This window comes from Cenococcum geophilum (genome assembly GCF_001692895.1).
Source record: "Cenococcum geophilum 1.58 unplaced genomic scaffold K441scaffold_21, whole genome shotgun sequence".
NCBI lineage: Eukaryota > Fungi > Ascomycota > Dothideomycetes > Gloniales > Gloniaceae > Cenococcum > Cenococcum geophilum.
Window position 1 is genome coordinate 1,817,794 of NW_027137579.1, and position 21,239 is coordinate 1,839,032.

The 21,239-nt window shown below is 40.8% G+C and overlaps 5 protein-coding genes across 5 annotated transcripts; 1 reads left to right on the forward strand and 4 right to left on the reverse strand.

Annotated features, from left to right (window-relative positions):
* The first annotated feature begins 244 nt into the window (after positions 1-244).
* Positions 245-2,296, forward strand: K441DRAFT_659962 (GMP synthase subunit B). The gene is made up of 3 exons (XM_067648621.1): positions 245-1,578; positions 1,631-1,957; positions 2,011-2,296. Exons 1-3 carry the CDS (start codon positions 315-317, stop codon positions 2,046-2,048), a joined length of 1,629 nt encoding a protein of 542 aa, XP_067504090.1. The 5' UTR covers positions 245-314; the 3' UTR covers positions 2,049-2,296.
* An 808-nt stretch (positions 2,297-3,104) lies between these two features.
* K441DRAFT_659963 (NADP-dependent L-serine/L-allo-threonine dehydrogenase-like protein ydfG) lies at positions 3,105-4,496 on the reverse strand. The gene is made up of 4 exons (XM_067648622.1): positions 4,011-4,496; positions 3,555-3,920; positions 3,395-3,503; positions 3,105-3,339 (listed from the first exon to the last, which is right to left on the reverse strand). The coding sequence occupies exons 1-4, from the start codon at positions 4,439-4,441 to the stop codon at positions 3,304-3,306; spliced, it is 942 nt and encodes a 313-aa protein (XP_067504091.1). The 5' UTR covers positions 4,442-4,496; the 3' UTR covers positions 3,105-3,303.
* A 321-nt stretch (positions 4,497-4,817) lies between these two features.
* On the reverse strand, positions 4,818-5,812 carry K441DRAFT_560828 (uncharacterized protein; the record flags this gene model as incomplete). Its single annotated transcript, XM_067643507.1, has 3 exons — positions 4,818-5,027; positions 5,163-5,469; positions 5,559-5,812. Coding segments are annotated over 3 exons (771 nt in total), but the record flags the coding sequence as incomplete, so codon positions are not given.
* A 1,011-nt stretch (positions 5,813-6,823) lies between these two features.
* On the reverse strand, positions 6,824-8,405 carry K441DRAFT_705589 (uncharacterized protein). Its single transcript, XM_067653607.1, has 2 exons — positions 7,473-8,405; positions 6,824-7,404 (listed from the first exon to the last, which is right to left on the reverse strand). Exons 1-2 carry the CDS (start codon positions 8,276-8,278, stop codon positions 7,110-7,112), a joined length of 1,101 nt encoding a protein of 366 aa, XP_067504093.1. The 5' UTR covers positions 8,279-8,405; the 3' UTR covers positions 6,824-7,109.
* Positions 8,406-9,435: 1,030 nt separating this feature from the next.
* On the reverse strand, positions 9,436-11,231 carry K441DRAFT_659969 (uncharacterized protein). The gene is made up of 2 exons (XM_067648623.1): positions 9,985-11,231; positions 9,436-9,934 (listed from the first exon to the last, which is right to left on the reverse strand). The coding sequence occupies exons 1-2, from the start codon at positions 10,969-10,971 to the stop codon at positions 9,587-9,589; spliced, it is 1,335 nt and encodes a 444-aa protein (XP_067504094.1). The 5' UTR covers positions 10,972-11,231; the 3' UTR covers positions 9,436-9,586.
* Positions 11,232-21,239: the final 10,008 nt, after the last annotated feature.

The window sequence follows — 21,239 nt, forward strand, 5'->3', positions numbered from 1 at the left end:
TGCTATCATCCTCCCCATTTTTGTCCTTACGCGGAGGCGCATCTTCTAACGTCTCCGAATCTCTGTTCTGCTTCCGTTTCACCATGTTGGAAGATGTAAGTTAGAACGGATCAGTCCTGGGCTCCTGCAATGGCTTCGGCATGAAAATCTGGTGGATAAGCGCACGGTCCACTACTCTAATCTTCAGCCCTATGCATACCCCTCGCTCCACCAAAAAAAAAATCGAAGAGTCAAAGCCGAGCATCGTGAGCATCCCCTCCTCGCATCATATTCCCTTTTTATACTGCCCCCAGTCCAGTCTAGACATCCTCGACATGGCTGCTAACGGGGAACTAACGATCGAGCCTCACAAGACATTCGACACCATTCTCGTCCTTGATTTCGGCTCCCAATATTCGCATCTCATCACTCGACGTCTGCGTGAGCTCAATGTCTACTCTGAGATGCTTCCCTGCACCCAAAAGCTTTCCGAGCTCACCTGGAAGCCAAAAGGGATTATTCTATCCGGGGGACCGTACTCCGTTTACTGGGACGATGCACCCCATGTCGNCCCCGCCGTTTTCGATCTTGATGTTCCAATCCTAGGGATTTGCTACGGCTTGCAAGAAATTGCATGGCATTTCGGAAAGAACGTGCTGGCAGGAGAGAAACGGGAATATGGACATGCGTTTCTAAAGGTTGAGAGAAATTCAGGCAAGGATATCCATGTAGACGCTCTTTTCAACGGACTTGAGGACGATATGGAAGTATGGATGTCACACGGAGATAAACTGTCGAATCTGCCTCCATCTTTTGTCACGATCGCAACAACTTCAAATGCTCCATTTGCGGGCATGGCACATGAAGACAAGCCGTATTACGGCATTCAATTCCATCCGGAAGTCACTCATACTCCTCGTGGGACACAGTTGCTCAGGAACTTTGCCGTGGATATTTGCAAGGCAAGACAGGACTGGACTATGGGCAAGTTCGTCGATCAAGAGATTGCTAGGATCCGAGCTCTGGTCGGAGAAAAGGGTCAAGTCATTGGCGCTGTCAGTGGAGGTGTCGATTCTACAGTCGCCGCGAAATTGATGCAAGAAGCTATTGGCGATCGCTTCCATGCCGTCTTGGTCGATAATGGAGTTCTACGTCTTAACGAAGCGCAGCAAGTCAAAGAAACCCTGACTAAGCACTTGGGCATCAACCTCACAGTCGTGGATGCTAGCGAACGATTCTTGGGCCTGCTCAAAGGAGTCAAGGACGACCCAGAGAAAAAGCGTAAGGTTATCGGGAACACCTTCATTGAAGTCTTTCAAGAGGAGGCAAAGAAGATCGCCGCAGAAGCAGCTGGATCATCGAAGGCTGGCGAGATTGAATGGTTATTACAAGGCACTCTCTACCCAGATGTGATTGAGAGTATATCTTTCAAAGGCCCGAGCGCTACGATCAAAACCCACCACAATGTTGGCGGCCTTCTCGCCGGTATGCACCTCAAACTCATCGAGCCCCTCCGTGAGCTCTTCAAAGACGAAGTCCGCGAGCTCGGCACGAATCTGGGGATTCCAGAGGAGTTGGTCTGGCGTCACCCATTCCCTGGTTTGTCTTTCTCTAAAACTTCTTACTCCAAGTCAACTCATAGCGTAATTAGGACCTGGAATCGCCATCCGAATCTTGGGCGAAGTTACCCCTGAACAAGTCCGCATCGCACGCGAAGCGGATCACATCTTTATTGAGGAGATCAAGGCTGCTGGGCTCTACCGTAAAATTAGTCAGGCATTCGCAGCTCTGCTTCCGGTCAAAGCTGTTGGCGTCATGGGAGATAAGAGGGTGCACGATCAAGTCATTGCGCTGAGAGCAGTGGAAACCAGCGATTTCATGACGGCAGACTGGTATCCATTTGACGGGCAGTTCCTGAAGAAAGTGAGCCGGAGGATCGTCAATGAGGTTGGTGGAGTTTGCCGCGTTGTATACGACGGTGAGTCTTTGTCTAAATTCCCAAACCCTGGCCGTATACTAACAACCATACAGTCACTAGCAAGCCTCCTGGCACTATTGAGATGGAGTGAGGACTCAACTCCCTCCGTCAAAATTACTCTCTGTGTATTTCTTTACTCTTTAATTTGGGTCATGCATGCTGTTGCTGTTAGGTGACTGGTTGCTGTGGTGGTTATGCTAGAAGGCGTTTTGGTTTTGGAAAGTTATAGAAGGATAGACATTTCCCTTCACACTTTGCTCCAGATACCCTCCTAGATTTTATGTTAAAGAAGAAATGAAACAATGAGTAGGCCGAGATGCTGCTAAAAAGTCTCGGGGGAATTCGCGCTCGGTGTTTGCTGGGTGAGCAAGTTTAGGCGTGCACTCATCACAACATCATAGGTTCTGTGGAGCTCCATAAATTCCCAGCACCGATTTCTCGACACCACGCAATACCTCTCAATTACCCAACTTTTGAGCTCTAAATCTAGCTCGTTTTATCTCCTATTCGAACTTAAACAGTCATCCCAAATTTCCACCATAAGCGGAACCAAGCGTCGGTCAACGGTCCATCTATGAGGATGGCGACTAGGTGAGACCCAAGCACCTTTAATTCTATGCATTATGTTTCTGATATTTTTATCCCTCTAGGGGAAATACAGGAATGAGGAGATCAACACAGCGGAACGATACAAGGACGCCAGGCCTAACAGCCATCCTGCTAACGATTCAAGAACGTTGTGTAATCACGCGACACCGGCAGCGGTACTGTTTACTAACAGTATCATTTCAAAGGATCAACGACCTATCTCCAACAAGCTCGTGCGTCAGGAAAGGGTAATTTTCCCCGTGCTGCCCTGAGCATAGTCGTATAGGACTAACGGGTTCTGCGGTTTGAACATGAACCAAATCCAAAGAGTCTTGAGACAACGATTTCATGAGGATGCTACATTACCGGTATGTCGGCTTAGGCCACCGGTCCCTCAGCACAGCTGTACTTGGGAGGGCGCTGATTGGTTCATACGGGTACAATTGCACGGTAACGAGCCACGCAAAGGTGCCAAGATTGACCAGCGATTAAGGGAAGAGGAAGAAGAGGAGCTGAAGAGGAAATGCAGAAAATAGATAGCACATAGATATACCTGTACATGGTGCTGTAAAATATATTTTAAATTGCCTACGAAGGCTAGACTGTCTATCCATGTATCGTCTATGTGATGCCTCGACAGATTCCTCTCAAATAACTCATTGTCATCCCGGATCGAATTTCTATACAACGCTCGTTATGATGACTTTTTATACATCTCACCACCTATGCTAGCCTACTCTTTGCCAGCATAATTGCCTTTACACCGACTTCTTATGCATGACAGTCGCCGCAGCCTTTCCATATATTAGCCCGAGTCCAGGGGCCCTAAGAAAGTAGATGATGACTTACTTGGTGGTTTGGGAAGATTAATGTATCAGCAATGACTACATTTTCCCTCCTACCAGCAGCGAACACTATGACTTCGGCGATATCGTCTGGTGTAAGAGGTTCACAGCCCCTACGAAAATTAGCTGGCGACCTCGATGATGCAACCTCAGGCATCTCTTACGCATATATAGCGTCTGCCTTTTTCTTATCCCCGTAAAATCGCACCACCGAGAACTCAGTTTCCACTTGTCCCGGATCGACCTCAATAATCCTAATCCGCGTTGCGATGAGCTCCCTCCTCAGCGCGTCGGTGAAGCTCCGTACAGCAGCCTTTGTCGCGCAGTAGATGCTTCCCCCATGATACGGTTCTCGCCCTGCTATACTACCAATGTTGATAATGTCACCTTTGCCGCCATCTGGGCGAGCTTTGAAAATAGGTAAGATAGCTTGTGTCATATTTATGAGGCCGGTTACGTTGGTCGCGAACATAACGTTTATGTCTTCTTCGGCGATAGAGGGAGCTTGTGCTACGCCTTTCACAAGGCCACTGTATGCAAATATATTATTAGCAATGTTATCCAAGATCTCCAAAGTTAGAAGTTATGTAAATGAGAAGTCGGGCAGAAGGAAACCATACGCATTATTAACCAACACGTCGATCTCCCTAAACTCCTCTGGCAGCCTCCCCACGAATGCCTTTACCTTCTCCGGCTTGCTCACATCGAGTTTTATGGGTAACACCTTCACACCCTCGCCCACCTCTTTGTTTATCTCCGCCGCTATTTCTTTCAGAGTGTCGATACGTCGCGCTGTGAGGATAAGCTTGAGATTCTTGGGTGCTGTCCGCGCAAATTCCATAGCCGTGCTCCGTCCAATACCAGATGAAGCCCCCGTCACGACAATTGTTTTGCCTTCGAGGCGCTTAGCCATTGCAGTTGCCATCGTGCGCTGGAGTATCCTCTGATTTACAAGCGAGGGACGGATGCGGAGCGGAATTAGCGATTTCGCAGTATCTAAAAGAGCGCGGGGGCTGTGTATGGATTGGCGATATCTGGAGAAGAGAGTCATAAAATAAGAGGATAGAATCTGGGAGCTTTTGGGTCCGATTGGTGTTCATCCAATACCTGACTCATGGCTGCTGGTTCGGCTTGCGTGTTTGAGTAAGGATTACTTGGCACTGGATGACATCTTTATAAATTAAGAAAATTCCGCATATATCGAGTTTCAATTATAACATGCTTCTCTCTAAGGATGGATCTGGAAGAGTCCTCCACACGCGTTTCCTACTTATATAAGCAGATTCCCTTTGTTCGTTTTTTGGTTTGTTTCCATAGAAATTACTTATCAATTACTATAAACTATTATAGCTCTATTGCCGTTATAACTCTATTACCTACGTTATAAATATATTAAAAAGATAATAAAAACTATTATAAAAATCTGGTTATATTAGAGGTGTAGTCTCCTCGCCCTCTATAGACCCACTTAATCTGGCTCGCCTTGAGATCCACCATAGCACCGACTGGACAATGGCAAACACAAAGTTGTCCACGGCTGCCCAACCGATGAGCTGATACCACGTGATGAAACCGACACCCAATGGTAGTGTCATACGCAGCGGCCAGCAGAAGGCCACTACAGCGAAAACGACAGCCTGCGCGGCCAAGGCATGTAGTGTCATACGCAGCGGCCAGCAGAAGGCCACTACAGCGAAAACGACAGCCTGCGCGGCCAAGGCATGTAGTGTCATACGCAGCGGCCAGCAGAAGGCCACTACAGCGAAAACGACAGCCTGCGCGGCCAAGGCATGGACGCTCAGCGCGCCGGGGTCTGAGCGAGACCACGTCTCGCGCGCCTGGGGGAACAGCGCGGCGACGGCGATGGCGGTGACGATGGGGTTCACAAGGATGCTGTGCGTGTAGAAGAAGATGGCAGAGACCCAGCGGCGGTCGTGGTTAGGGTCGGTGCCGGGGGGCGGTAGGGTAGATTCGAAGATGACTGGCGCGAGTGAGATAAGGAGAAAAGCGATGTAGATGGCGATTATGGTTCTTTTGGCGGAGGGGCGTGATGGTGGGTGGTAGAGATATAGTCCGAAGCTTGAATAAAGGGTTAATTAACTGCACTGCCGTCCATACGCGCCCCAACAGCGCAAGGGTGCTAAGGAGTTAGCAAGGGTTGCACTCACAGAACTAAATGGCATAGCCAGACGACGGTAAACTGGGCCAGGTTGAGCCAGTCACCTAGTGTTGGCGGGGACCGTACGATACTATCCTCCACCTCGGTATTGTCAATGATAAAGTATAGTCCAAGTGCAAACTGCTCCGTGGCTGCGATGAGGTTAAAGAGGACATAGTTGGGAACAATTCCGGCGCAGTTTCCGCGGGACAGAATGTGACGATATTGGGGGATGAAAGAAGCGAGGCTTAGTATAAGTAGGATACTTGGCTGCTGTTAGCATGTGCTGTCGTTCTGGGCTACCTAGAAGAGATAGACATTCGGATTACGTTCGTCAACGCACCCATGATGGTACCTTGTGCGATATAATGAAATGAAGTGCTTCTCGTTCTGTGCCTGTGCCGATTTTGTAGTTGCGGCCGAGAAGTTCAGAGAATAAAGGCTGGCCTAAGAAATGGGGTTGGGATATGATAGCTGTAGAAGAGGGATACAGGTGGTTAGTGAGGTGGCTTTTCTAGCTTCAGAACCTGGAGAGTGTCGCCGTTGTTTACTTCAGCAAGCTCTTACCTCAGCAAGCTCAGCTGCGATTCTATTGGTGCAGAGTCAATCGGCCCGCAAGCGAATGACTAACTACGATCGTGGTATTACCTCAGCAAGCTCAGACGTGATTCCGTTGGTGCGGAGTCAATCGGCCCGCAAGCGGGTGACTAACCACGTTCGTGATGCACCATCGAAATCACGTCTGAGGGGGTTTCGCAACATTTGTTAAGCGCGTAAACGATATCTACCAAATATCAATCAACCTTTCTACCATACTTTTGACTCCCCTCCGTCGTTTATTTCAACAATTACTCTGGCTAGAATCTTGGGGGATTGTCGTGACTGAAGCACAACTTCGTGGTACTCCAGTCGTTTCCTCAAATGCGGGCGGGATCCCGGAGGCTAAACCCGGCATCCCACACATCATTCCCGTAAATGCTCTGACAGACAAGAGAATTGGGCTTGATAATTATATCATTCTAGATCAAGATATTGACCTTTGGGTAACAATTTCGGAGACGCTAATGACTAACGGAGGGGAATACGAAAGACTTCCAAATCCGGTAAGAAATAAAACCGTTGAGTGGCTTCGAGGACTAGATCACACAACTCACGAGAAATGGCTAACGACGCTAAAGCGAACGGATACTTAATGGAGCTTCCTGGCGTATTATGTGGAAATTTCTTTTTAATGCAATCTCTTTTCTTTCACAGATCGGTCAACACGTGAGTTCTACCGTTCGACAGGTGTATATCTTAGCACTATCAGGGACAAGCAAGGACGGTATATACCATATATACATGATGTAGGTGCAGGCAACAGGAACAGGTGGTAAGACGTAGGGTGGTAAGCAGCAGGGTGGTCAGTCATAAGGTGGTAGGCATCAAAGATAGTAGTAAGAGGGTAGTAAGCAAGTCCGATTCAGGTCGACAACACCTCTAACGCCCGCAGTAATCCCTGGTCTGCCTGGAATGCCTTAATCATTAGCTTGAAGTTCAGATGTATTTAATAGCCCGGAGTTCAATGGAATGTCCGCACGCCCTCCTCGATCACAACGCCCAAGGCACCACATCCGATCACAACCCAGGTCCACTTATTCCTAAATTCCCGCATCTGTGGCCAGAATGAGTTCTTCTCCTTGCGCCACTCCATGAGCTCCCGCTCCTCTTGGTTTGTCTCATTCTCTTTGTCCCCGCCAAAATAACGTAAGAAAGCGTAGTTTGCTAATGGCCCCAGCAGCTCGATGGGCGCAAGCATGTCGGATCCGAAGAGGAGAAGAGGAAACGAGAGGTGAACGAGAGTGTCTCCAAGGTAACTAGATATCAAAGGAAATTAGACGCACAATGTATACAGATATGGGCATCGTAGGGAGTTGCTACATACTTTGGATGCCTCACAATACTCCAAACACCGTCTCTCTTCGAACCGCCGCTCTTCTGTTCTTTGCTGACATCAAGCTGATAGTCTGCTAATGTCTCGAGCGCAAAGCCGGCAGAGAATAAACCTACAGCCAGCATCTGTATATATGGATGATATCCTGTCAAGACGGCACCCTCATGCCTAAAGGGAGCGGTGAAAGGCAGACTGATGATGCTTTGGAAAACGGCCTCAGGCAGGAATATGGTAAAAAACGCCTTGTTCCAGAAGCCCTCTTCTTTCTTGATGCCGCTTTCTTCGTATCTTGGATCATCGGCGCCGCGCTTCACGGACCGCGAGGCAATGCGATAGAATAGACGGCCTCCCCACACAGTTACACCGGTCAGAATCAAACGCTCAGGCCAGGACAAGCGCCTTAAGGCTTGAGAAAGTGACATGCCTTCGAATACACGGCGGCCAACAGCAGACCACCATCCATTTACCACTTGTGCAGTGGGCCATAACCAGTCTTTGGCGTCGACGCGGTTTATTTGTCGTCCAACGGCCCACGACAAGAATGCGAATGAGGAATGTAATGCCAAAGAGGGAGCAAGGGTGTCTTTGAAAATGCCAATATCGAAGAGAGAAGCTGACTGGACATGCAGCTGAGAGTGAGAGTGTTCAGATCGTGTAGCTTGAGGCAATGCGGTAGAGTTGAAGTGATATTGGTGCGGCTCGCGATTAGCCACTTGGACTTCGACATCGGGTGGCTTTAAATCCGAGTAATGTCGTCCCTCGGACGGTGCTGAACGTTGAAACCATGAGGAAGCCATTATTGGCGGGTTGGTATAGAGGAGGAAGGATGATGTGAAGGATGAAGGAGATGAAGAAGATGAAGATGAAGATGAAGGAGATGGAAACTACAAAGAAGTAAGAGGGGTGCTGGTATAGTACATATGCCCGTGCAACTGCCACTACCCCCCATTCTGGCGTGTTATAGCTTCCCCGCAAAAGGATGACGTAAGGGCGCATAATGCTGGGCGGAAGCTACTCCGCGACATCCACTACCACGTGACCGCCTCTTCACCTTTTACCTTTTCTCCTCTTCACCTGCGGGGCTCCACCTACCCAGCGCAATCGGGAATTATAACGTACCTAGCCACTCTCAGAGGCACTCGCAAGCAGTGTGGCGTTCAGCGAGCTTCGCTAACTAACTGTATTAATTGAATCGCTCGCTGTCCGCTCGCTAGTTATCAAAGCGACTCGGAAATGTGGAAATGCGGCATTGATTGGCGATTTCTTTTATACAACCAATGACTTTTCAATCGGGATGACGATGGAAAATTTAGTCACAGTACGCGGTGGTCAACTGATGGCCCAAAAGGCAAGAAAACCTCTTCAAGTTGAAATATTAATGTGTTATGACTGGTCGGCCGCTTCTCTAGCATTATCCATTCCTCCTGAACTTGGTACTCGAAGGGAAAATACGACCCGTCTCGGATGTTTACTCATGAAGGTACAAAGACTCTCTCGAGGAGTCTGATAACGCTAACGAAAACGTTCCCAAGACCTTTTTGAAAATATACCCGAAAACTACGACGCCTTCTTCCGACACGAGGTCCCTGGCAGATTGAAAGTATAACTAGTCACAGCGTATGGGCGCTCTTTGCTGTAGCCAGAATTTCTACGGGAAACCGAAAAAATTTGGTGTCGGTGGTGGACATTGGGGACCATAATAAACCTTGGATTTGGCTTAAATGATAATAACTAGAGCCTTCGACTCCACTTTCGGTTTCACGGGGGGTGATAATGACCTGTTCATGAATGTAGGCGCTCACCTAAGCCTCAGACCAATTTCAAGTCTAAGTTGCAAAAAATTGATCGGGATTAGAATTTGCAGCAGGAGTGAATATTTTTACTCGCCGGCCAGGTCTTGAGTGGATTTTGCATCTGTTGAAGAGTTGAAACCGCTATTTGCGTAGGTCCAATACCTGGAGAGATATTGTGCTCGTAGTGTCTAGTTCCAGGAGATAGTTAAGAGAAATGGAAGCGGATCTGCGCGGTAGACGTAGCAAGCAGAACGTATGCTGAGCTTGCCCTGTTCATGGGATTTTGATTTGTATTAATCCATACGGGAACCATCACGCGTCATGTGCTGCTTGCTGCGTGCTATACTCGTTTAGGCCAGTACGCGATTTTGACCGCCGAATTGATCTGTGCCGCAATGGTTCCTGACCACCTCGTGGGGAGCCCGAGTAACGTCGAGACGACGGAGATTGAGAATTGGAGTGCTCAAGCAATACGCGGACATTCAAAGTGTCTAGACCCCAGCTGTTCCTGTTGCTGGAGTTACCAAGACCGAGACTATGCTTGCTCGAGGTGCGATTTCCTCTAGAGTTATTCACCTGCTGATTGTGAGCATTTGATTGAGTATTCTGAATGGCCGTTGGATGTTGGCTCGAGCTTGAACCAGCGGGGCTTGCCGTGTCCTATGGGGATAGTCAGAATCATATTCATGTACAATTAAGCCATAACCTACGTTTGTTGGATATATGGTCCCGGGCATGGAAACATAATCATTAAGTGGCTTCGGAAGATCTGCGAAATTGAAACCTTTCCCAGGCTTAGACGGTTGAAATTTCTGCCCAATTTCGGTATGGAAATTGAGAAATTGTCTGTGGAGTGGTGGTTGGTGCGACTGTAGATTTATGTACCACTGGGGATAATGCCCGAACCAAGCATCGATAACGGAGTCGACATCTACGCTCAAGTACATATTCTGCACATCATCGGGCCTATGCACTAGCAAAACGAAATCAAATTCTCGGGGCAGGCCAGACCTTTGTAGAGAATTCTCCTCAAGGGTCCAGACGGCTAAGCCATCCTCCACATCATAAGCTGGGCTAAGCGGACTACGCAATGTGCGAAGGGAGCCTTGAATACTCATCATGGTGTAAACTTTGTAACTTGCTTTAACACCACCAGAAGGGTTAAGGCTCGCAGATACGGGCGTCTGTGTTACTCCTAGGGAGCTTGACAGGCTGAAGTTCCACTGTAAAGTTTCTGGGGAGACGGCGCCGTAAATAAGTTCAGGCGCATGTTTTAGGAACTTTGGGCTGGCAAAGGGCGGGTAGTACCAGTTATATTTGGGGTCATCGGACTGATTGAAGTCACTGTGGACACCAACACGGATGGTTGCCGATTTGAAGCGGTGTGAAATTGCATCGGCAGGATGGAAAACGAAATGGACAGAGACAAAATATACATTATCTAGCTGGTGCTCATGCGTTGCGTTACTTTGGTAGAAGCCATGTTGGAGGCGGTTAACATGGGCCGAAATGTAAGCCTTCCCTGGCAAAGTGCGCTCATAGATACACTTCTGCTGGAGCTGAAAGCGACTATCGGGCGCATTAGGATCCTTGGGCATAATTGGTTGATGGATAGTTTTTGGGGTCCGAGGCGATGAGAGCTGGGATTGAGGCTGATCCTGGGTGAGTGCCTTGAGTCGGTGGAGGAGTGAAGCCATGACAAGTTCGCTGAGGCTATTATTGTACCCCTGTGGTGCTATGTTCAGTACTCGAATCGCGGCACGGCCAAGCACGTGGCAGCTCCGTGGAGTTGTGAAGGCGACCACCGATGAAGGCTAGTTAGAGTGAGCGGGCTGGTATCATTGCTATTATGTTCTCTGTTGGAGCGCTTGTGTCGGGTGGACAGCAAGAGTATAGAGGGTAGGTGAGATGCACAGATAGATGTAGGTAGGTGAGAAATGAGTGGAGGGAGTGGAGGGAGTAGAAGAACGTCAGGAAGCGTGGCTGGCAGCCTGCAAGGCTTGCGTGGCTGAGAAGGAAGAGTGGCCACAGGTAACCACGTGCCTTTCAAGGCTTGGGAGTGCATGGGATTAACGTAGGTGACAGGGTTATGACGGGTGTCAGAGTTATAACGGTCGCGTAACACCGCCTGCCGTATTAGGCTTAGCACTCACCCAATTCAGTATTCTGCTGCCTCGACTTTCTAAATCTTGTCTTCCCCCTAATTGTTACTACTTAATTTAAATACTTATTACCAACGCTCTAATACCCCACTAGCCTCGCAAACCTAATTCGGATAAGAAGATAGATATAGCTATTACTACCTGGAATTTGGGCTACTATAAGAGCAAGGAAGCCTGCGTAAAAGCATATAATATTAACCCAAATACATTTCGTAGGAGGATTAACCAAAAGCAGCAGTCCTATAAAGTCGCCTATAATAATTAATAACGTATTTCGTCTTCTAGCGAAGGTATAATTGTTTAACATTATATATATCTTACTAAAGGCGGATTTCTATGTTAAATTAATACCGTTTAAATAATAGCAACAATAATCTACCTACGCGAGTATTAGAGGATCCCTCGCCTTCAGCCACCCCCCCCACTAGGCAAATAATAGGTATATTACTTTCTAAATTGGTAGAAAGAATTGCGTACTTACTATATACGTTTAATTAATTAAGAACGGGCTATAGCTGGTAATAATCCCGCCCTAGTTATAAGTTTCTTTACAGACTACGCTAATGTTAAAACTTAATATAATATTGTAGATATTAATACTTGGAATATAAATAAGACAGGCTTTACTATAGGCTTTACTTATAGCGCTAAAGTAGTTATACTACGCGGTAATATAAGCAACTTTAAGACGATTAACGGCTTAAGGGAGTAGGTAAGCTAGATTAACGTAATTGGTATATACGGCCAGACTATACTATTATTTATTATCTTTAAGGGACGGTAGTATACAGACTTACTATGGTAGGAGGCTGTAAGCGCTATAGGCGACTGTGCTATTAGAATGTTAGATAATAGATAGTTAAATTAAGAACTTAGTATATAGTGGCTACTATAACGGAACCTTGTAGCAAGAACTACGATGGGTTCATCAATAGGCTAGGTGTATAGGAAATGCAAGTACAAAAGTCAACAACGTAATAATAACTGGTGGAGTGGTTGCCCAACAGATTAACTCTAATTATATTCTGAGAATTACTATAAGGAAGGAACTATCTAGGTAGGGACTAAGGGTCCTTAAATACACAACCATACTCCTATAAAATCCTTCTTATACATAATATACGTCTTATATATAAGGTATGTAAGTTCCTCTTGTTCCTTTTATTTAATATATAGCACATTATATAACCTTAGTTACTATTCCTTATTATATAGTTCTATCGGCTCTATTCTAGACTATGCCTAAATTAACTAACTAGCTTCTTCCGTCTCTTCTCCAAGTAGTTATAACATTGTACTTAAAGCGTCCGTAACACCATCTCCCTCCTCTTTATCTTTATCCTTAAAGATTTAAAACATCTCTAAGTTATTCACTAGAGGTATAATATCCGTTTAATTAATTTAGTTAATATTATTGCTTATTATACCTAAAGCAATTTCTTCTTTACACGCCCAACGTCGTGCTCGCACTATTACTGCAATATTATCTCTTAGTAAGATTATACCGTCTCTATATTCTTATTATTTAAAAAAGGGGTTAGTTTATATTGCGTTGGCAAACCTATCTTTGTAATAACTATCCTCTTACTTAGAGTATACTAAAGCGAATATTTATTTGTCCTATAATATTTGCTCTACTTCTAATACTAAATATATATAACCTATTACTCTTAATAGTTATCTAGTTCCCTAATTAATTTATCTTAGGGTCTTATATTTAATCTACTACTACGCGGCTAGATAGTAAACTATTATAAGCCCTTACTAAGTTAAAACGTTCCCGTAATGCGGAATAGAAGGCCCTAAATACTTAAATTACGGCATCTACTCGTTTACTTTGTCTTAAGAAGGTTTGTAAGAAGGTTTATTTTAAGGAGTAGAAACTTATAAAATAAGGTCTATAGGAACTAGGTAATAAAAAAACAGATTCTCTTTTAATAGAGAAGGGAATAGATCTAAGTAGCTTAGCAACTACTCTTCTTAGGTCCCCCTTAGGTGACTTATTCTCTAGTAATTCTTTTTTATTAATGCTACCTAACCTAATCTCTTCTAATACTCCTATACCTTTCTTATAGCGTTCTTTAAATTCTTTAGTAGCTCCTAGGTAGTCTTAGTGTAGCCTATTTACTTAACCTTATACTATGTTTCGTCATTAATATCCTTATAATTAACAATCTTTAATACTTGCCATTTATCTTCCTCTTATCCTCTATATATATCTGCTTTATAGATTAGTAGCTTAATATCTCCGTATACTAGCTCTAGTATCGTAATATACTATATAGGGTAGATCTTTATTTTAGCTAGTAGGTTAATCTTAAATATAACTAGTGAAATCCTTTATATAATTTTAAAAGGTCTTAGTCTAACGTAGTCCAATTTCTTACTTAGTCGTTAACTCTTAAAATTTTTATATAGTAGCTATACTTTATCTCCCTCCTTAAGATCTAGTCCCTTAAATCTCTTAGCATTATAGTACTTTTTTATTCTCTCTTATACTTTCTTTACTAATTCCATAAGGTCTGTATAAAGATTTATTAATGTCTTTATTCTCTCTTTAGCTATACTACTTATTTTCTTTACTTGCCATAGTAACAATAATATTCTTAGCGTATATCTATAATTTGCCTTAAATAGTAATATACCTATTTCTTCTTAAGGTGTTATATTATATACAAACTATATAACTAGTAATAGCAATACCTAATTGTTCTATACATAATTAACATAATACCTTAGGTACTACTCTAGCGTCTAATTTAACCTTTCCGTTTAACTGTCTGTCTATAGATAATATACGGTAAAAGTTACTACTTAAACTCCTTACTCCGCTAAGAACACTTCCCAGAATGCTACTATAAATCTTAGATCTCTATCTGATATAATCTTACTTAGTACTCTATGTCTTATAAACACTTCTTTAACATAGATTCTAGCGACATCTTCCGCTAAAATTTCTTCTGTGCATGCTATAAAGTATCCCTACTTTATAAGCTTATCTACTATTACTAAGATTACGTTATAATCTTGTCTGGTAATAGGATCTTTTAATTTTAGCAACTTAATAATAAAGTCCTATAATATAACCTCCTATAGTCTCTTTGGTATTTTAATAGGTTATAGCCCTCTATATAGCTTATACCTTATTAATTTATTCCTTTAGTAATCTAGATATTCCTTTATAACCTTTCTAGCTATCCTCTAGATTCTATTAATAATGTACTCCTCCTAGAGTCTTAATACTAAGCTCATAGCTCTATTATATCCTTAGGTTAGTCCCTTATAGAAGTCCTCTATGAACTACTTTGCTATACTTCTTAGAATATACTTAGCTTCTTAATTCTTATATATATCCATCTATAAATCTTCTAGCTATACTTCTAGAATTCTTTATACCTAAAAGCTTTCTAGTATCTTATAGACTTTCTCTAGTTTATCGTCTTCTTAAGTTGCTATAATTTTCGGGTGATTATACCTAATCAATCCGTCTATATCCTTTCGCAATAAAGCCCCTAATGGCTTTTCCTTATTTTATAGTTTAGCTTTGCGGCTTAGAGTATCTACCCGCGTATTATCTATACCTTTAGTATACTAAATCTTGAAATAGTATTCCGCAAGCATCTCTACCCATCTAACCTATCTTTAGTTAAGTTCCTTTGTTATTAGGAATCCTATTAGGTTCTTATAATCTATCTTAACCATAAATAGTTTCTCTATACCTTATAAGAATACTCTCTATTCCTTTAATACTACAACTATACCTAATAACTCCTTATTATAGATATTATAGTTTAACTCTAATAGTATTATCTTCTAACTATAGTATGCCACTAGGTACCATCTATTTTAATACCTTTATATAAAGCACGCCCCTAGTATATAGTCTAATATATCTATTTCTACAACTATCTCTAGTCCTAGTTAATAGATCTTAAGAACTGGCTCCTAGGTAAACAACTCTTTAACTTTCTTAAAGAGTTCTCTTTACTCCTCCCCCTATGCCTATAGTTCTTCTTTCTTTATTAACCGTATAAATAGCTTAATATCCTTTAACTATTGCGCTATAAACCTTCTACAGTAATTGCAAAACCCTAAAAACAATCTTAACTATATAATATTCTCTAGTTCCTACTAATTTACTATAGCCTTAATCTTCTTTAGATCTATACTAAGTTAGCCTAGTTTAATAATAAATCTAACAAAATTGGTCTTCCTAGTAAAGAACTCGCATTTCTTAATTGCTACTAGTATCTATTTTTCTTATAGTCTCTTTAAGACCTATTTAACATGTTCCCCATATTCTTCCTTAGTTATTAAGTAGATAATAATATCATTAAGATATACTATAACAAATTCATCCAAGTATTCTCCTAATACATTATTAATACACTTCTAGAACGTTACTAGTACGTTTATAAGCCTAAATTACATAACTAATAGTTTATACAGTCCTTCCTTTAACCTAAAGGCTGCCTTCCATTTATTGCCTTCCTTAATCCTAATCTAATAGTATGCCTATCTCAGATCTATCTTTATAAAGATTTATATATTACCTATCCTATTTTAAATTTCGCTAATTAAGGGTAAAGAATACCTATCCTTTCTAGTAATGCTGTTTAACTATCTATAGTTAATATATAGCCTTAGTTTACCATTCTTCTTTAGTATAAATAGTACTAGATAACCCGCTAATAATTACAATAGTCTAATATATCCCTTCTATAGATTTTCCTAAACAAATTCTTTTAACGCTCTACCTTCTTCTTCGGTAAGCTTATAGATTAGAAAGAACCTTAGACTTATTCCTAGTTCTAACTCTATTTTATAGTCCTATACTATATATTCTAACAGCTTTTTACTTTCCAGTGACCATAGTTTCTTACTATACTTATAGTATCTCTTTAGTACATAGCTTAGTCCTCTTTCTATTTCTTTATAGGTTGCTCCTACTTAATACCATACTATCTTAGCTTATTATTATATCTTACAGCGTTAAGTATCTCTAATATTAACCTAACCTATAATCTAATTAATCCTTAGATTATATTCCTATAACTAAGGNATNNNTAANACTNCCTNNTNCNNTCCNAATAGTAGNATATNAAAAGANATCTTAATTTNTCTNCCTTTAATAGTTATNTAAATAGGTCCTATTTTAAGATTAATAATCCCTCCTCTATAGGTTATTAGATCTCCTAAAATCGTAACTAATAGGTAAAGTTACTCCTTTTATCTATAAGGTAATCCCATTCTCTTAACTGCTACTAGTGAAATATAGTTTTATATTACTCTACTATCTATTAGCGCTTTAAACTGCTAATCTTGCTAATTAACTTATAAATTTAGGTGTTATCCTTAAATTCCTTTAAGGGTCTAAGGCTCTACCACTAGCTTCCTCTAGTCCCATAGGCCTCTACTTTTCCTAACTATTAGCTACTTAATCCTAGTACACTTGGCTCACTCTTTAGCCAATACCTAGTTCGCTTTTTATCTTTAATATACTATAGATACGTATTCTCTAAGCATTCCCATTACTATTGTCCGTCTAAGTATTCTTCTATAAGGAATCTTTCTAATTAAAGTACTAAACTTCCTTCCTCTTAAATCTCTATTAGATGCTATTTATGCATATATTTAGCATTCCTGTACTATTGCTTATCTATTATCCAGTACATCCTTATAGGGTATTTCCGATTCTTTTCTTTCGGATTCTTATATATTTCACATATATTATCTACACATATAATCTATAATATTATATAGTATACTAGGTGCTTTAGGTTAACTCTTAGCTCGTCTTTATCCCTAAGTTTAAACCTTTATTATGCTAATCTAAACATTACGACTTTATTTATAGGTACTAAGATACGTCTCTCGCTTCTCTAGTCCTCTAAACATTCCTCTAGATCCTTTAATGTTATAATTAAGGCTCCTTTAATATACGTCATAGCCTTCTCTATAATTAGGTAGTCCTAGATAACTTTTTTATCTAACTATATATAGAAATCTTCCTACTTATTACTATATCGTTGCCTATACCACTTTTAATACAGCTGCTAGAGTATATACAGTCTATCCGTAAGGAAATATCTCTTTATTACTGCGTTATAACAGCCTTTAGTATATCATTCCTTAAACCTAGTAGGAATCCCTAAATCCTCTTCTTATTCCAGTTTAGTAAGCCACTTAGCTCTTAGTATGCCTGCTCTTAGCCTATTAGTAATTCTTTGTACTAGCGCTCTATTCTTTATACATCCTAATATACTAGATCTTTTATCTAGTTTCTGTTCTTACTATACAATAATTCTTTACCTAAACTCTTCTATAGTTTCTTTTAGTTTACGCCTTACGCTCTAATTCTTAAAGTTATCTTACTTCTTAATCCTAATATCGGCTTTTCGATCTTTAGTCCGAACACTTTATTTAACTAGTAAATCTTCTAGGTCTATATATTCATCTCCTAGTCTAATTACTATTTATACCGCAGATTCTCTAATCTATAAAGAAGCTCCTAGCCTCTTATCTATGGGTATCCTAATTCGTACCCTAAATTCTTAACCCCTTAGGTTCTTTAATCCTAAGCTTGCTTCTAACTTAAGCTTAGCCCCTACCTTAGTCCAACTAAGCTTAACTAGTATCCTTATCTTATCTTAAGAGTCCTAAATCTCACTTATCTCGTCTTAAAAATCTTATGCCGTTAGGAATTCTTATCCCAAGCTTATTTATATATCTTTAAACTAAGCCGCTACTTTACTCCATTAGTTTCTATCCATTATAGGTCCTTAAGCTTACCTTATCTCATTTTAAGAATCTTAGTTATCTCTTATCTTATTTTAAGAATCTTAAGCTTTTAGCCTTTTGCCTTTATCGAGTGCTAAAGTGGTTTACTATCCTACTTCTCTTATATCTTGCGAAGCGATAGACATTGTATCTAGTAGGGTTTTAATCCCTACTAATATTCCTTATTCTATAATAGAATTATCCTCTACCTCTAGTATAACATCTCCAAGGTCTACTCACTCCTAGTAAGCAGCCCTTATTACCTTATTATTACGGAATATTTCGCCTAGGTTGAATTCATTATTCTTAATATCTAATCTATAAACTAGTTCATTAGTTCCTCTACATCCTATAGGTGCTAGCTCTTATAGCTAATAGCTTACGCTATACTTAGCGTCCTTATAAATTTAGTATACGTTATTATAACAAAACGCAAAACTTCTAATTAAACACTCTTTTATTCCTCGCAGCACATTATCGTCCCTTTATATATATATATCATCTACTAATCTTATACCCTTTACTACGTAGTAACTCTGCCCACTTCTATAGTCTCTAGCATAATAACCCTATTTTCCGCAATTTATATAAGCTCCTTCTTTAAACTATTTCTCTTATTATAGAGTCCGCCTAAATATCTTCTGCTATTAAGATCCCTAATTCAGCCTCTACTCCTTAGACCTTTAATTACTTAATCCTTATCCTCTAGGTTTCTATAGTTTGCTCTATCTCTTATAGGCTTCTTTAGTACCACTTAGGTCNATTAGCTCTNCGCNNTACNATANTTTNTAANTTAGCTTTNNNTNNTNNNTANTNTNCGCCTTATATAACTATAGAACTCTATCCTAGCCTCTCTTAGCCTATTCCCTTTAGTAGATCTAATTATTAATCTTAATCGCCTAATCTATTAGTTCCTTTAGGGTATCCGCATCTTCCATTAGGATAATCACGTCCTAGACTTTAGCCTTAAGTCCCTATTTATACTATACCATAAGCGCCCTATTATTCTACTCTACTTATATTACTAGTATCTAGAACTATATTATATACTTAATTGCTAAAGTTTATTACATAAGGTTCTAGAGTTTTCTTTCTACTATAGTTTTTCCTTCTAGGTCTCCAAATATCTATATAAGTTATTCTACAAATCCTTCCCAACTTAAGAACATAAATTATACGTCTTAATTAGTGGTCATTATTCCATTTGCCTATATCTCCATAAAGTAAGGTTTAAACTACTTAAGTGCTTTTCCTAATAAGAATAGTCCTATATAGGCTATCCAATCCACGGGTATAGGTAACTTTACTCCTTCCTATAAGACCTTAAAGTGCATCTACGTAAGGAATCCTTTAAGCTTTAACTTCTCTCCTATAAATCTCTCAATTAATAGTAGCTTAATCTTTACTGCTCCTATCCCATTAAGTCTTTCTTCTAACACTATATTATTAGCTATTAGCTAATTAACTATTTCCTATAGCTATTTAACCGTCATAGGTTGCTATAAGTTAGTATCCGCTATACTAGTATCACCTCCTATCCTTAAAGTAGTTACTACCGTCAATAGCATTATAGTAGCTGCTTTTAGTGGCATATTATTCAACTTCTTATATTAATACTATAACTAGGTAGTAATTATATAATAGAACCTTATAGCAAGAACTATAATAGGTTCGTTAATAGGCTAGGTATATAAAAAATATAAGTATAAAAGTTAACAACGTAATAATAACTAGTGGAGTAGTTACCTAACAGATTAACTCTAATTATATTCTAAGAATTACTATAAGGAAGGAACTATCTAGGTAGGGATTAAGGGTCCTTAAATACACAACTATACTCCTATAAAATCCTTCTTATATATAATATACGTCTTATATATAAGGTATATAAGTTCCTCTCGTTCCTCTTGTTTAATATGTAGCACATTATATAACCTTGGTTACTATTCCTCATCATATAGTTCTATCGGCTCTATTCCGGACCATGCCTAAATCAACCAACTAGCTTCTTCCGTCTCTTCTCCAAGTAGTTATAACATCGTACTTAAAGCGTCCGTAACAGCTGCGCTATTTTAAGTATTATACTTAATATATACGCAAATGGAAGGCCCTTAGTAAAGGCTAGGATAATAACTATATCTATAGTTATCAAATGCTTATTATAGACGGCTATAGTAGTTATATTAATCTTAAGTTTATATAATTCTACGAAGATTATAAAATTATACTAATCTGCCTGCCACCTTATTTAACACACCTTTTACAGCCTCTAGATCTTATAATATTCTTTATAACTTAAGCAACTCTACTTATCTAAAGTCGACAAATATACAACGTAGGGTATTACTAGAATTAATAAGGAATATTTTCTAAGGATTCTAGGCGAGATCCGCCCTTAGATATATACACCAAGACTAATTAATAGCGCCTTTAAAGCCGCAGGCCTTCTTCCTTATAATCTAGATAAAGTACTTAAGCGCTATATAAATCCTTCTACGCCCTCTTAACCTTTTACCCCCTTATCCTCTATACAGCAAGCAACAATCCTATCCTTACCTTTACACCCCTATACCCCTAAAAATCGCGATAATTATACATAGTACGCCTATACGATTCTCTATCCCAAAACTACACCTAAGGCAATAGAGGCAGTGGTAAAGAAACTAATAATGTATATAGAATTATGCAAGGATTAGGAACATCTTTTATAAATAGAAAATAATAAGCTTTGGCAGGCCGCTATAGAAAGGAGGGTAAGGAAGGAGCGTAAGCGCTAGGTCCTCTCTACTGGATCAGTACTTACTGTAGACTTAATGAGAGAAATTGTTGCTAAACAAGAGGCCGCCAATTAAGCTAAAGAGGACGCTAGAATACAGAGGGAGTGAGATAAGGAGAGGAGGGAGAATATAGTAGCGCTTAAGAAGGAGCAAGTAATAGCGCGGAAGGAAGCTCGCTCTACTACCTCTACTGCTAAAAAGATCGCGGAATAACACCAGAAGGACGCTTAGGCGGCAGTAAGATTA